Below are 16,785 nucleotides of genomic sequence, written 5' to 3' on the forward strand. Positions count from 1 at the left end.
TAAATTATTTTGTGAACTTGAGAGCCAGATTAAAAAACATGTTTTATTCCTTAATGGTAGGTGTGATGATCATATGTGTGGAATTCATGGGGCACTTTCCCTTTAATAATAATTAATTAATTAATTAATAATAAATATAGGCATATGGTTCTTATCACTAGTGTCCTGGCCAAATTCCAACTCCAGTAATCATATTGTGCTTACCTACATTTCCTCCATAGGTTAACCATAGGTTAAAATGAATACACTGTTCTTAACTTCTTGTCTTAAGCTGCCTTGCGTAGTAGTGGTGGTACTGATGTGCTCCACTCCAGAGGTGGCTGAATTTTGGCCATGGATAATAGATTATTACGCCACCCTAGTGGCTACATGGTTATGTTCATGTAGAGCTTTACACTTAAAGGGGAGTGTAAACCTGTGTAAGCACTATGAAGTTTAACACTCTTATCAAACTTTTTAACATTTCAGTCAGCACCTGGCACTTTAAGGGTCAGATTCAAAACCCACTGAAGTCAATGAAAGTCTTGAGAACTACTGATGAAAAGCACTATATAAGCGCTAGGTACTATATTATTTTATATTATTAATATTGTTGTTATTCAATGGGCTTTGGATCAGGTCCAAATTTTCTATGTACTTTTCACAATGAGTGATTGCTAAACAGATTAAAATCACTCATTTTTAACCCTGTCTGACTTTGTTCAAACTCTGTAAACTGGAGATAGTCATGTGCACACTTGAAAATTTGTACATAACTCAGTCCTCCATTGACATGGGCTACTTTAATATATATACACAGTTACTGCAGCCCATTGCTTTAACAGGTTTCTTCTCTACAATGCAAATCAATGGAATACTATGTATTTGTGGGGAACTTCCATTATTCAGTGCCAGTCCCCTGTAGCTACATCTCACCTGCTTCTCTTACCAGAAAGTCCATCCTGCAGAGCTCAGCCACTCAATTCCACTTTCTAGCCTACCTCTGTGGCTCCAGCCCCTGCTGAAGTTTCATGCGCTCACCCACCCCTGTCTTTGCCCCTTCCTTCCATTTTCCCACAGACCAGCTAAGGTTTTCTAGTGCAGTCTGGTGGACATGATTCGATTAATTATGCCAGTGATGCTCCTTGGTGAATCACAGGAGTTTACTAGACAGAGAAGCTGCCTCTGGGTCTCCTAACTTGCACAGATACCCAACATTAACTTTCCTGTTGAAACTTCTCCTGCTTCTTTGCAGCCCAGAAGTGAATTTCTTTAGTAAATTTATGGCAATATTAACCATGTTTTATAGGATACGAGCCTGAAAATAAGTGGTTTTCAGACATTTTTAAAATGTTCAGATACTTTTTGGCATGTAGGTAACTAAAATAGTTTTGATTTAAATCTCCAGAGTTTGCATATATGTAGTACTCAGTCAGTAGTGTGCATTTTGCTGTGTTTAAAACAAATGAAATTGAAAGAATTTATAAATGCATGAAAATATTTCAACAGTTGCACAGTATATTACAATACAGTACAGGGGGTTTTTTGTACAGATTATTCCATCAAACTAGATCCCAAAGTGGAGTATTTTAGAGCCTTTTTTTTAAAGGTTTGCACACACAGTTACCATGATTGCATCCTCACATTGGCCACTGGCATATCTAAGTGGCCAACCATGCCTCAAACTAGACATATGCCTGCTCAGTACCCAGTGTATGTGCTCAGTTGTAGAAACTGCATTCAGATTAACCGTGCAGTTGCACACCTACCCCTCAGTGGAAAATAAAGAGCATTAAAAGACTGATTAAAGGAGTTGCATTGCAGACTTTAACAAAGCAACCTGCTGTTTTTACTGTTAACCTTTGATTAAGAAATCTTGGTTTATAAATGGTCATTTAATTTGTACTCACAGGAGACTTAGCCAGAGGCCCACAACTGAAGAGCTAGAGCAGAGAAACATCCTGAAGCGTAAGTATTCTGTGCAGATTAGTGTAATTATTTATTCAGCAAAAAAGCACAACAACTGTGGGATTCATTAGGAATCTTGACTGCTAGTATAAAACGCTAGATTCATGCCTGGAGAGAGATTGGTGCTTGGTGAAGTAGCATCTTGACATTAGACCCATCATAAATCTGTAATGGCAGCACTAAATACAGGCTGTAGTCAGGGAGACAAACTGAGTCATTGGTCACACCCATACTCTTTCCCTTGACTTCAGTAGAGCTGCATGAGTGTGTCTGAGCACAGAATCTGCTCCTACTGTTGTAAAAATCAGTCAGACAGGTACTCCTTAAAGGTATTTTTAATTCTTTTCATCACTCCCCACTAACTTTTATAAGGAGGAAGGGAAATATTCTGTGCCCCCCAAACAGGGGTAGACATGAGTGAGTAAAGTACAAAGAGCAAAAAGGGAGGTGAAGGGTCCTGGAGGAGAGGAGACAATACATTCCAGCTCCTTGAAGATGTAAAAGAAACCATGCCTCCCTAAAGCTGTATTAGTATTGCTGGGTTCCTTTGTAATGGGGAGGGAGGAGGAGAGGCAGCATGCCTCCAGTGATGTCAGCCCTGCCCACCCTCAGATCTGCTTCTCCCATAACTATAGTTATGCATTTTTCCATATTGCCCCCATGCATGGAACATCCTCGCTCAACTGATCCGTAAGGCTGCCACTCACCTCTCAGGACTCAGACCTTCCCTGACATCTACAAGCAGTCAGCCCGTTATCCTGAATAGGTTGAGTATAGCTGATGTGTTGTTTAATTGTTGAAAAAAACAATGAGTATGAAGTATATTGTACATACTTTGATTGTTTGCCCATCTTCACCCTTATTTATGTTGCTTGCCTACTCAAACAGGTAAGCTCTTTGGGGTAGAGACTTGTGTCTTCCTTTGTGAGTGCCCAATACCTACCATATTGTGGGTTCTACCAGCATATGAGTAATAAATGACAGCAATAATAATAGGAAAACTAGTCCGTTTACAACCAAAAAAACCCACCATGTAGACTAGATGTGTAGAAATTTTCTAACCATGACATAATGATACAATGTGTGTAATGCTACATTTTCAAGCACATAGTCAACCATTGCATGCCTGGAATCCATCTCGAAATACCTACACAGATTGTGTGAGAGGAAGAGAAGGAGGCATGGATGGCATGCCTTGTGAAATCCAAGTGACTTTGGCAACATCACTTGATCAGGCCAACAAATCAAAAAAAAAAAAAAAAAAGTTATCAGCTTTCAGAGAAACCATAATGCTGATAAAATACCAGTGATGTCATCCAGCCTTTAGGATAATTACTAAAATTGTAGCTTCTGGTTATCTGCTATGCATAAAAGAGGGTTCAACAAACTCCTAGCCAAGAGGTGATCTGCAATATATTTTGTAATGAGGAAAATTTTGAATCTCTGCATTACACTATCAAATGTAATAAAGATAAACTGTGAAGTATAACCATATTAATCTGATAACCAGTCAGCAAACACTGGACCACATGCAGGGTTTAAAATCTCATATAGTATTTCCTGGAGCCCCAGGGCTGGGGGTTTCTGCCCCACAGGAGGTGCCGGGGCTGATGGTTTCTGCCCCACAGGGGACACTGGGGCTCGGGGCTCCTGCCCTGCGGGGCGCGCTGGGGCTTGGGGCTTCCGCCTAAAGCCTTTGAAAAAATTTACCGGAGCTCCGCTCTGGACAACTCCAGCTGAATTTAAGCCCTGTGTACACGAGAAAGATAATTCCAAAAACTCATACCAGTATATCACAAGCTACTTCTGCTGACTTTGAGGACACGAGTTACACTTTCCCTGTCCAGGTCTAATAAATGTGATCTATCAACATGTCAAAGGACACAATCAAACTAAAAATTACACCTAGAACTAATTTTTTGACCTACTACTGTTACACATAACACAAAAGATGAATATAGATGATAGAGATTAACAGAAGATAAATATTTTCTCTGTCGTTTCAGCTAGTTTACGTTGTGGGTTTGACAGCACTTTGTGTATAGTAACTTTCACTGTTTTCATAGAATAAACAGTCATTTTCCGTCAAAATTTATAACTCTGCTGGACACTAAAAACCATGGTTTTAACAGAGACACTGGTTTTGTGGCTCATTACAGTTTGTAATACACCCTACTGCCTGCTAACCCTCCATTGCTCTACAACTGCAGAGGTGTTAATTGCCCACTTTGTTTTAAGTGGTCTCCTACAGTGTGTGTATGTAGAATTGTTATGTTTAACAATCTTTAACACCTTGAATTTAGCTTGAACACTCAGGTTACTTTCCCCAGACTTGAAGAGAGCTGGTCTACAATGAAAACTTACATAGGTCTAACTTCGTCTCCCAGGGGTGTGAAAAATCCGCACCCCTGGTGACGTAGCTATGCAGACCTAACCCCCTGCTATGTGCACAGCGGTAGGTTGATGGAAGAATTCTTCCGTCGACCTAGGAACCACATCTCAGATCAGGTCGGTACTAGCGCTTATGTCGGCAAAATGTTTGTCACTCAGGGGTGTGAAAAAAACACACCCCAAGTGACATAAATTTTGCCAACATAAGCGTTCATGTGCACTGTGCTATGTCGGCGGAGCACACTCTCCCACCAACATTGCTACTCCCGCTCGTTGAGCCACGTTTATTATGTCAATGGGAGAGCTCTCTGTCGTTGGTATAATGCGGCTACATGAGCGCTTTTACAGTGGCACAGCTGTATCGGTACAGCTGTGCTGCTGTACGCTTGTAAGTGTAGACATGGCCTCAGGGAGGGTGGATTAACTATAACAATGGGAGAATCCCTCCCATTGCTGTAGTGAGTGTCTACACCACTGTAAAAACAACGAGGAGTCCTTGTGGCACCTTAGAGACTAACAAATTTATTTGGGCATAAGCTTTCGTGGGCTATAACGCACTTCATCAGATGCATGGAGTGGAAAATACAGTAGCAGGTATAAATACACATCACATGAAAAGATGGGCGTTGTCTTACCAAGTGGGGGGTCAGTGCTAAGGAGGCCTATACAGTTAAGGTGGATGTGGCCATTCCCAACAGTTAACAAGAAGGGGTGAATATCAACAAAGGGAAAATTATTTTTTGTAGTGACCCAGCCACTCCCAGTCTTTATTCAGGCCTAATTTGATGGTGTCAAGTTTGCGAATTAATTCCAGTTCTGCAGTTTCTTGTTGAAGTCTGTTTTTGAAGTTTTTTTGTTGAAGAATGGCCACTTTTAAGTCTGTTATTGAGTGTCCAGGGAGACTGAAGTGCTCTCCTACTAGTTTCATGTTTTAAGTGTGAACATATCCTCACCCTACCTGGTCTCTCTCATTTTCCTGTGGTATTTGTGTGGGTCTTGCTCAGAGAAGCAGGAGAAAGAAAAACATTTCAAAAATTAGGAAATTTTTATTGTAAAAGGTGGCGTGGGCACTCAAGAGCACATGTAGTACCTGAAACTACTTTTTATTCATTTTTTAAATGTAACACATTTCAAGTCGATGGTGATCTTTTAAATGCCAAATAGGTGTGTTGCTTATGTTGACAGTGCCCTTAGCCCATTACCAGTGTGGGCTTTCTGAAATTCTCTTAGCTCTTAAACCAAATGTATTGTTTATGGGTTTATTGTGCCCACTTCCTATGGACAGTTCTGAAATGTTTACATCCCTTACATTCCTGTATTGTTGTTGTGTGCAGGATTTGTGAGTGAGTCAGAATTTCTTTCATAAAGCTTCCTTTCTGCTGTGGTGGGTTGTGTTAGTGTTAGAACTACCCATAAACAGAGCAGTACTGCAGCTGGAGAAAAATTGTGATTTGATTTATTTTTTAGCATACATTTGGGATAGATTAGCTGATGCACAGATCACATTGATCCAAATGTTTGCCCCAAAATTAAGTTGAATCCAAACCTTTCATAAGGTTCAAAAAAGTTTTTAATACTTTGGTTTTTTGCACCTCTAGCTAAAGCAAAGATTTATGATGTCAAAAGATATTTTTTTATTTTTATAGTTTCAGCGAAACCAGGAAGTACTGGAAATCCTGTGACAGAGATTCTAGCCTGATTTCTAGATCATAGACCCTTGGATAAGTGTGTATAAGCATCCAGACTTTTGTACCCTTCCACATTAAAAATGAAAAGTTAAGTAGTAACTTGAATGAGTTCTAACACAGGCTGGTTTCTTGCATGCTGACTTTGAAACATTTTAGATGTGCATCCTTGAATCAATTATGGTGTTGCATTACAGCAAGGAAGCTTTTTCAACTCTCACAAGGAATCAAGTTTACAGCCATTGTGTTTTTCTGTAGCTGTAAAGAATAGCAAGGCTTTTTGGACCGTGTGCCTGTCCTCTTGCCAAGCCTGGCTTTTTAGAAACGTGATGTAGCTTTTGATGCTAGTTAGGGAATATTAATGATTATCTTTGAATGTGAAAACAGAAACTGCTTTTTGTTTTTGACAGCATTCCAGGATCCTAGTGCTTTGTTTGTCGTCTTTTTCATTTCCCTAGCAATCCTACAAAGTAATCTAAACATAGCTAATCCCCACAGGGACTTAGTGGAAAGTTCAGTTTTACGCTCCTGGATTACTTTATAGTTGAAAACAGAACAGTCCTTATGCGGAAAGATTTCTCTCTTTTCTTCCTGACTTTCTGTGGTGAATTAAAAATCCCATAATGAGGCCAGGGTCTAAAATGCCAGTATTTTCTGTCGCAGTCGTGGCATAGATGTTTATTTCTCCAAGGTCACTGATTTAAAGAGACACCAAAATATCCCATAATTGACATCAATTTAAAATTCCTCTCATCTAGGATCAAATTCTGGCTTGGGCAGTGCCTTCATGTATGTTCCAGAAGCAGCAGCCAGGAGAGGAAGGAAACCATAGAATAGTTTTTCCGGTCAAATTCCAGCTGCCCTTCAAACCAGAGGAGATCACTCTGCAGGTCGTCGGTAGGTGGAGCTGCAGAGGGACATTCCAGGATAGGGCTTGCAGATTGCGAGCATGGTGCGTGCATTTAACTCTCAGCCCCATACAGATGATTTCTGCTCCTAGGGTGGAGAGCAGCCAAACTGGTCCCATAAACACTTCTTTTGCAGCATGAATGTGTATGCCTGTTTGGGCAAGTCAGCCACTTTCATACCTGCAGCCAGAATTTGGCACTGAGGAGGGATTTTCTAATGTGCCTAAGTGAGTTAGGAGCACATCTGAATTTTTGTGGTACTCATGCTCCTAAATCACTTAGGCATCTTTCAAAATCTCACCCAGTATGGCCAATTACGGAAAACAAAAACATTATTCTATTGCTGAGAACTGTTTTAAGGACAGTATTTATGTAGGAATTACACTAAAACAATGTTCGGTCGTCTTGGCCAACTATCTCCTGTGCATCCTCTTGTGGTCTAGGATCTTACTACAGGCAGCCTGTCTCAGTTTTTCCCTCTTGGACTGTTCAAATAAAATTTCACCCAGGCATTTTCTTGGTCAAAAAAATCCCTTCTTGGAGTCTGGGTTTATTAATATAAAATGAACTCTAAATAAAATTTAAAATCCCAAACAGTCCGTTCATAATCCCACACAACACAAGGTTTCTCTTCCACCTCCCAGCCTTTCCTGCTTGGGGCCTTTGCATTGTCTCTTCTGCATGGACTAGATCTTTCCCAGGGGTCCCTACCATGATCAACTCCCACAGTCTGAGGGTCTTCCTCACAGAAGCTTTTGCAGACTCCACAGCTTCCTGAGCTTCTCCCCTTCATTGCAGAGCAGCCCATTGCTGCTCTTTATAGGGCAAACCACCTGGAATCCCTAATCTCTCCAAGATGGGGATCATGCTGTAATCAGGGCTGACTAGCCATAGCCCTCCAGCCCTGAAGGGGCAATCCACCCTGTTACAGTGTGAAAAGGGTGTTTTATGCGTGAGTTACAGTGCTGAGTGCCTTAAATCAGTGCCAGCTCCTCAGCCAGTGTATCAAAGAACTCTACGTAGCCACAGGATTTCAGTCCTTTTTCTTTAGGGCTTGAGTTTTATTTCTCCAAATAAAACAGTTCAACGTAAGTTCAACATATAAGCCATGTCCTTTCTCCTGACTGTAGGGTCTCCTGATGGAGGTCATCTACTCAATGCAGGCCTCGTTCCTCACACCCTCTGTGTGGGTATAAAGAAGGCTCTCTATTCCCTTCTGCTGGAGCTTTCCTTCAACAGAGTGGCTTCCAGCTAGAGCTGTTCAGGAATTTTTCAACTAAACATTTCTTTGGATTCATCAAAACCAAAATGTTCTTGTGGAAATGTCTCAGTTTCCACTAAAATTTCAGTGCGAAGATTTCTTCGGTCTGAGATGAACTTTCAGGTGAAGGAACAAGGGTCGGGGGAGAGAGAGAAACAGACAAACACACACACCCAATAGCCAAGTGATTACAGCACTCCTCTGGGATGTGGGAGACCCACATTCATGTCCTTGCTCCAAATCAGGCAGTGTAGGGGCTCAAACCTGGGTCTCCCACATCGCTAACCACTGGGCTGTTACTAGTAGGGGCAGTCTCTCTCTTGTTAATAATTTTTCACAAAAGAATTCGAAAGGTCTCATTTTCACTCAGATACAAAACAAAAACAAATATCCCAATCTCAAAATTATTCACAAAATGGAATTCTTTCTAGCCAGTCCTACTTCCAGCCTTCCTAACCCGCTCCCTTCAAGGTGCACACTCCCAGGCCTGGTTGCTAAGGAGAAACTCTCTGCTCTTTTCTCATCTCTAGCCTTCTCCCTTAACTCAAGCTTTGCAAGAGGCCTAGCTCTGAGTTACAATCTTCAACCGCGTGACCCCAGAATTTATTCCCTTCACCTTGGTGGCACAGAGGGCAGCTGAGCTCTGACCCCCTTTAAAGGCCAGCACATCCTGTGCCTATTGCCAAGTAATTGTATCCCCAAATTTAAAAGAATTATGGTCTAGAGAAACATAGATCCGGTAGACTAAATGATTAGTAATGGTTCCTTGTGATATAAATTCAGAGACATAATCCCAGTATTTCTCATATGGAGGTTCTTACCATGCTTTAGGACATACAGTGATTTAGACAAGCAAGAGAATTCAAAGTTATGAATAATAACTAATTCTAGAAAGAAAATAACAAAAACAGGCAACAGTACAACGTGTGTGTTCACTTACAATCTCCTCTGGGCTCTCTCTTCCCTCATGAAGAGCTTGCAACAGAGATTACACCCGGGAGATCCAGTTCCTGTAGGGACAGTCTTCTCTAAATGAGCTAAAACCAAGTGACTTAATCCCTAATTTAATAGATCCTGTTTAGTTGCCTTAGATATTGTGGTTATTGATTACAAAGGGAAGTTTGTTTAAAAGTAAGTCATTTCCACGTGAGTCATCATAAATATACTAAAACAGCTAATAAATGAGTAAAGGTAAGTGATCTTGTTGAACTCTGTGAAATACAGTAAAGGAAAGAGAGCTTTAGTTAGACTACTTAAAGAAGTCATATGAAGAATATTCACTTCCATATCTCAATACATGTAATTTCAATCATAGAGTTAACCTAGCCTTGGCAGTCTTTGCAAGATTTTATCTCACTTGAAGCTTGAAGTTTGGTGGCAAAATCTTCTTGAGGAGCAATGCTGGTGTTGATGACTTCTTTCGGGTGCTGTGATTTTCGTCTGATGCTGTTTTTTGTTGTTTGTTTCTTTCTCTGCATCTCATGTTTTATCAAAGGAAATTTACAAGTCCTGAATGATGTTCTGTCTTCAGTGATACCCAGGTCACCCTCTGTGAAAACGTTTACAACAGGTGTACCTGTTGAACAACCATAAGCCTAACGCCTACGCGAGATTCAAACTTCGTTTTGGAAACACTGTATGTTCACACAGTTTGGCCATTTATTATGGATGAGGGCAAATCATACTGAACAAGTGTTCAAAACTGTGCTCTCACCTTCTAACGCAGTTTGGTCACATCCGCAGTGGACAGATAAACTCCTTTAGAACTAGAGTTGGTCCTGAACCAAAACCCTCAATCCAAACTCATGACCTGGGGGAAATGTGGATCCAGATCTGAGCTTTGCAGTTCAGCCAACATCTCTGATTGGAATATTTCATCCACAGTAAAGATACACTCAGACATAAGCAACAGAGCTGGGCAAATGATACAAATAATTTTCTGCAAACATTCATCAGTTTAAAATAATTTGTTTCACCCATGTTTGTACCCCTTTTTAATTTGCTTTCCACAGACATTCAGGCAATCAGTTTTCACTGACACAAAAGTTTCTGGAAAGCAAATTTCAGTTACATGCACAAATATCTGCAGAAATTTTAAAGTTGCGTATGAAATTATTTGCCTCATCTGACCAAGGAACAGAAATAATAAATTGTGATTGGTCTGACTAATCACAATTAACCAAGACAGCTCAAATTATGAAAATCAGATGCTCACTGAGAACTATTAATGATCAATCCATGGAATCTAACAAAAAACAACAACAAAGCAGTTCACTGTTTAATTTCCACTAACAAACAAATTTGAGGAATTTGCTCTCTGCTCATGGATATTCTGGGAGCAAAAAAAAGAGGTTAGGTTCATCAGGTAGGTTATTCACTGCAAATTATTTTCTCTGCCCTAGTAAACACAATTAAACTCTGATTCTAGACTAAGGTAAAGGGGACCTTGGGAATAAAGGCAATGATGATCTTAGTCTCTTGGCAGGTAGGTGAAGCAGCTGTGCAACTCCTTGTTCGTTATTTCACAGAGTGGAAATGATGGTAGCCTCTCTGCTATATTCCAGGCACAGGGTGATAGCTACAGAAGGCTACAGAGTTGGGAATTGGAGAGGACAGAGAAAGGCAATGAGAACACACACACAAAAATAGGATAGCTCAGAAATATGAGTATGCATGAGCCAATATTCTAAGGCCTGAAACTTACTGCCAGGAGAAATATACCATATACAGTTATAGCCCCTTTCTCATCCCCTTTATTTCTCTCTTCCAAAAACAGAGAAGAATGAAGAAGAAGAACAGGAAGCCAGGAGGGAATTAAAACGCAGACTCAGCAGAAAGGTGATAAAATGTTTTATGTGTAGTATACTTGTATGTATAATAAAGGATGAGAATTTTTCTTTATATTATTCTAAAGTATATTCAGACATACTGACAAAATTCCCTTTCCCATCTCCATTTTCCCAAAAGGTAAACCCTGTTTAAAAGATAGAATGGGCCAAAGTCATCCTTGGTATAAATCCAGTCTGTCCAATTTTCCCTAGCATTTTTACAGGGCAGAACTGCCATCTTTGAAGGAAATGTAGGGCCCGATTGTGATTAGCCTTTGCATGTGTGTGTAAGGAAGGGGGTGTGAGTACCAGGAGCTTTCCCGAGTGTGCGCACACACACCCATGCAACCCCAGGTGTAGGTACTTGCCTCTTTTGGAAAAGGAGGGTGCTGGAAGAGGTGTGAGGCCCTGAAGAGCCCTCCACCACTATCCAATACACAAGCCAGTAGAGCTTGCCCATCACAGATGGGAGCACATACTGCATTCTCCTGTTCAGGGTTGGCCTAACTCTGTTCCCATTGAAGTCAATGGTAAATCTCCCACTCACTTCAGTGGTAGCAGACATAAGCCAACACTGAAGGTTTCTGAAAATCCCACCCACAGTGCCTCAGCGATGCACAGTGTCTCTCAGAGCTCTTAATGGGACAACGGCACAGTCCTGATCCATCACTAAATCACTAAATTAAATTAAATCACTAAAATTGATCATCAAGAGCAAAGTGGGTAGTACCATGTAAAACATTGCAATGCAAGGCTCTCTCAACAGGTAATGTATAACTTTTTGCTTTTCTTTCCTAGTCTAGTACAAGAGAGAACCACAGTATACAAAATATTTATCATTGTGCCCAAGTCAATTGTTAAATTGTGTTACTTTTTTGGATTGTGATCGTCCTGTTAATCTCATGGATGTCTCTTTTTTCTGAATAATGAGAAGTTTAAAACCTTAAAAAATAATTTTACATATATATATAATGCACATATTTGATGTGTGTGTACATATATATTATTAATTATATATATGTGATCCTGAAGCAACAAGCACATAAAAAATTACTGTTTTTCTAATTGTGTCTAAATTGCTTGTAAACGTGCATGTTATTGCAGATTAGGGCTATATTCTGCTCTCCATTAGACCAATGCAAACCCAGTGATATCAACTGGATTTTGGGAATACAGGAATTGTCATACTAGATCAGACCCAAGGTCCACTTAGTTTCATATCCTGTCTCTGACAGTGGCCAGCACCAGATGTTTCAGAGGAAGGTGTAAGAATCCCATAGTAGACAGATGTGAAATTGTCTGCCCCCTACCCTGAGCTCATCCTGGTCCCTAACAGTTACAGATTAAACCCCCTGAAGCAGAAGGTTTAATATCCCTTCCAAAATTGTGTTAATTGCAATAATGTTGGATATTCTTGCTATCCATACAACTATCCAATCCCTTTTCAAATCTTGTTTAGTTCTTGGCCTCAGTGACTTCCTGGCAATGAGTTCCACAGTTTAATCAAACATTCTGTGTGAAAGTAGAAAAGGAGTACTTGTGGCACCTTAGAGACTAACCAATTTATTTGAGCATAAGCTTTCGTGAGCTACAGCTCACTTCTGTAGCTCACAAACACTTATGCTCAAATAAATTGGTTAGTCTCTAAGGTGCCACAAGTACTCCTTTCCTTTTTGCAAATACAGACTAACACGGCTGTTACTCTGAAACCCTGTGTGAAAGTATTTCTTTTTATCGGTTTTGAATTTTAACCTTTTAATTTCATGGAATATCCCCGTGTGCTTGGGTTACAAGAGAGGGAGAACAGAAGTTCCCAATTTACCTTCTCTATTCTATTTGTTATTTTATATATTTTTTATCATGTCCCCTCTTATGGGTCTCTTTTCTAAGGTAAACATTCCTAGCTTTTTTAGTCTCTCTCCATATGAGCATTTTTTTCCAGACCCTTGATCATTCTCATTGTTCTTCTCTGTATCCTTTCCAGTTCTGCTCTATCCTTTTTGAGATGAGGAAGCCCCGTAGTATGACATACAATTTCCCTACACTTTCAAAAATATATGTGCAATGGCAGAATTTTGTTTACTGTGACAATCATTAGTTCACATTAGTTAATGTGTACCTTGATTGGGGTGACTCGGATCATTTGGTTCAATATCATAATAAAGATAGACTCTCTGATTCACAAATTCTTTTTAGTTAGAGAAACCCATCAAAAACCTGTTCTCTTTTTGTAGTGAAAAACAGATGATTGTAGGTATTAATGTAAATACTAGCATTGTCTAAGAGGGTAAATAGCACCAGTGTAGCAAAGTAAAAATTAATGTTTTAGAGACGATCTGTCAAGATTCTTTGTGGCCTGTCTGACAAAAATTAATTTTATACTCTAAGAAACTAGGTTGCACTGCTTTCTAGTTCCTGTTTGATGTTCCCTAGATGGTGCCTTTTTTTAGACACCAGAAAGTGACCCTGATTAGAAATACCATTAATGTTCTCTTGAGGTTACGTCATACCCTAGGTTTTATTTTGGCTTATTCAATTTACTCTTTTCCACCTCCTGTTCACAGCTCAGTCTGAGACCTACAGTGGCTGAACTGCAGGCAAGAAGAATCCTACGTTTCAATGAGTATGTGGAGGTAACAGATTCCCCAGATTACGATCGCCGAGCAGACAAGCCCTGGGCAAGGTTAACGCCTGCAGACAAGGCAAGAGACAAATAGAGATTGAATTCTATAACTTTCAAAATATTTCTCCGGTCTTATTTTCAGTCCCTCCACACTAGTATCATTAATGACATCTTCTTGAGGCAGTGACATTGATAGGGTACCATGCATTCCCCACACATAGCAGAACCCACTCAGATGCCTATTAAAATTGTACTTACCAGCTCAGTTGTGGCAGTTCAGAGATGAATCTCTCTCACTTTTAAAATCCCTCCTAGGCCAGTTACGTCACTGCTGTGAGCTTTTAGTTGCAGTCCTTGGAATTTAACCAATGTTTCTGCAGTTAGAGGCCTACATGCTGGCCCTTAAGTGCTGCTTTTAAAACCAGTTACAGTGAAATATAACAGGCTCTCCCATTACTGTAAAATGTTTGGCCACATGAATACACCATCACTACATTTGTCAGGTGACCAACTGCATTCATGCACCATTGGGGAATAAACTCAGCCTTCAGCGTCAAAATCCTATGTCTTTACCCTGCAATTTAACAGAGCGGTGAGATTAACTCGGTAGTAGAGAGAACTTTAAACAGTGAGAGAAGCTACCAGGTTTCTTATTTACTTATAAGTAGAGTTTTAAAAATTAGGTAAAATAATTCAGAAGAAAAGTCATGCTTTTTGGTGAAAAGTCATAAAATATTTCAGGCTTACTTTGCTAAAAAATGGATTCAAGTCTGAGAACAATGTGTTTTCATTCTTTGTGGCTGCAGATAACTTCAGAGGGCAGAGCATAAGGAACCAGCTCCCACTCAAAAGGCAGTGGCAGCTACTAGTCTTAGCTTCCAAGTGACTTTAGCAGTTCGCTCCAAGTACAGTGAGTTACACTGTTCTAGCCAGGCAGGAACAAAGACCTGAGTGGCTGTAGCAGTGTCTGCATCAGAGAGGAAAGGGCTGTCCATGCCAGCCCCAAATGGGGAAGAAAAGATGGCTGTGCCCACTGGTGCCATCTGAGCATCTATGTGCAATGGTGTCACTAACTTTAAATCCTGATATTACCTTCTGCTTTCACAACAGGCCGATGGACACTCTCAAAGGAGGAAGCAGTCATATACCTTGCCAGATCCTCACAATATTTTCAACCAGCATTATCACTATTTTCAGAATTGAATTTAGGTCAACTGGCTTTTGTTCAGGCCCCATCTATGCCAGATTTTGGGAGAGCATGTAGACTGGTACATCTGAGTCTGATGAAAAGGGGCTCTAGAGCAGAAAGTCACCAGTACATTGAATTCACTGTAGCCCGTATTTCCTCATGATCTCCCCTCGTGGTTTTATAATGGTTGAACAGTAGGGCTGTCAGAACTGAGCCCTGCAAGACTTCACAGTTGAAAGAGAGGACCAGTCACCCAACACCATCCCCTGTCACTATTCCTCTGAAAGGAATGAGTAGATGAATTATCACGTGATCCCATCTACTCTTGCCAGCCTGCAGTTACTTCAGCAGCCCCTCATAATCAACTGTCTTAAAGGCCTCTGAAAGATCAAGTAGAGTCACCAAAGACATTTGGCCTTAAGTCTCCTTTGGAGATCCTCAGCCATGGTGTTTCCATGCCATGCTCAGATCTGAAGGAATCCCGGGTGCTTCACATTATTGGATATCTCTAACCTGTACAAAAGAAGGGGGCAAGTTGAGAGAGGTGAATGTAGGGGTGGGAAGAGAGGCAAGAGAAGCTGGCTTGAATCCTCAGATTTTTGTTGTGAAATGGCTGTAAAGTTCAGGATCCAGTTATGACATTAGCCCACAAGGAAAGAGCTGGCCATTCCTGTTACTGTTGATCATGCTGTGAAGAGCACTGTTTTCTTCAGGAAGTTTGTACCTTACACAGTACAACACACTATTTGGGTGCAATTCTGTTAAGCTGGTTGTTCCTCTGCCTTTCTGGAAGGAATTACTTTTCTTTTTTTTTTTCAAGTCAAATCAATAGGGCATTTCAGAAAAATCTAGTCAGCTGTCCCATTCCCCTCTTTGACCACCACTCCCCCTGCAAAGATACCTGCAGGATTTCTCTACTAGAAATGGGTGGTTTACCAACCACTGTTTCTGGACTAAATTGTGGAGAAAATTCAAGATGCTGCAATACCAAGTAAGGCAGAGGTTCTCAACCTTTTTCTTTCTGAGCCTCCCCCCCCCCCCAACATGCGATTAAAAACTCCACGGCCCACCTGTGCCACAACAACTGGTTTTCTGCATATAAAAGCCAGGACCTGTGTTAGTAGGTAGCAAGCAGGGCAATTGCCTGAGGCCCCATGCCATAGGGGCCCATGCCAAGCTGCATTGCTCAGGCTTCAGCTTCTTCCCGGGTGGCGGGGCTCAGGACCCTGGGCTTCAGGTGCTGAACATTCTCTATTCCCCATGAAGTCTTCAGGAGCTTAGAGCACTCAGCACCTTGCAGGAAACTGAGGTGAGCAGTCCTGGTGCAAATAGCAGCTTTATCCATCTGCGTTGGGAGTTGCACCAAGCAAACTACACTGGTAGCTAGCGCTGATAGGTCAAATCAGTGTAGATGAGGCCTCAAGTCACAGCAGATCAGAGTGCCACATTTAGAAATGATACAAGAAGGGCTTGATTGTTCATGATAGCAGTGGAATTTTTTCACTTGTAGGTCACATGCTCAGGTCTGGCTAATAGTGGCTGAAAGTCATTATTCACCACCTGAGAGACAGGGACCAATAAAAGAGATTACCTCACCCGCCTTGTCTCTCTGATACCCTGGGACCAACAACACTGCATACATTATTACCCACCTGAAGTACATTTTTAGGCTCAATACATTTTGTAATGAACAGGTTTCCACAGCACAGTTGGCACAAATTGGTCTCCATGTTTTCAGTCTCAGCAGAGGGGCAAAGAGTCCAGTGAATCTGAAGACTCTATTACCTCTTTTCCGTAGAAGTAGTTCCTCTAGGTCCAGTTGAAGCACATCAGTGGAAAAGAGGTCTCCTGAGGTCTCTTCCAGCCCTAATCTATGAGAGGCTGAGGGAACTTGAGTTATTTAGTCTGCAGAAGAGAAGAGTGAGGGGGGATCTGATAGCAGCCTTCGGCTAC

At 41.0% G+C, this 16,785-nt stretch overlaps 1 protein-coding gene across 6 annotated transcripts in view; it reads left to right on the forward strand.

Moving 5' to 3' along the window:
- Window positions 1-16,785, forward strand: part of PHACTR2 (phosphatase and actin regulator 2) — a gene marked incomplete at its 3' end in the record, with an annotated part of 217,026 nt that overhangs the window by 188,338 nt on the left and 11,903 nt on the right. For all 6 annotated transcript variants that reach the window (XM_084625136.1, XM_084625137.1, XM_084625141.1 and 3 more), the window contains 3 exons: window positions 1,892-1,947; window positions 10,969-11,030; window positions 13,585-13,722. In XM_084625136.1, coding sequence (XP_084481262.1) covers window positions 1,892-1,947; window positions 10,969-11,030; window positions 13,585-13,722 — 256 coding nt within the window. The remainder of the gene's footprint in view (window positions 1-1,891; window positions 1,948-10,968; window positions 11,031-13,584; window positions 13,723-16,785) is intronic.

Source organism: Lepidochelys olivacea (assembly GCF_965140295.1).
Source record: "Lepidochelys olivacea isolate rLepOli2 genome assembly, chromosome: 3".
In the NCBI taxonomy this organism is placed as follows: domain Eukaryota; kingdom Metazoa; phylum Chordata; order Testudines; family Cheloniidae; genus Lepidochelys; species Lepidochelys olivacea.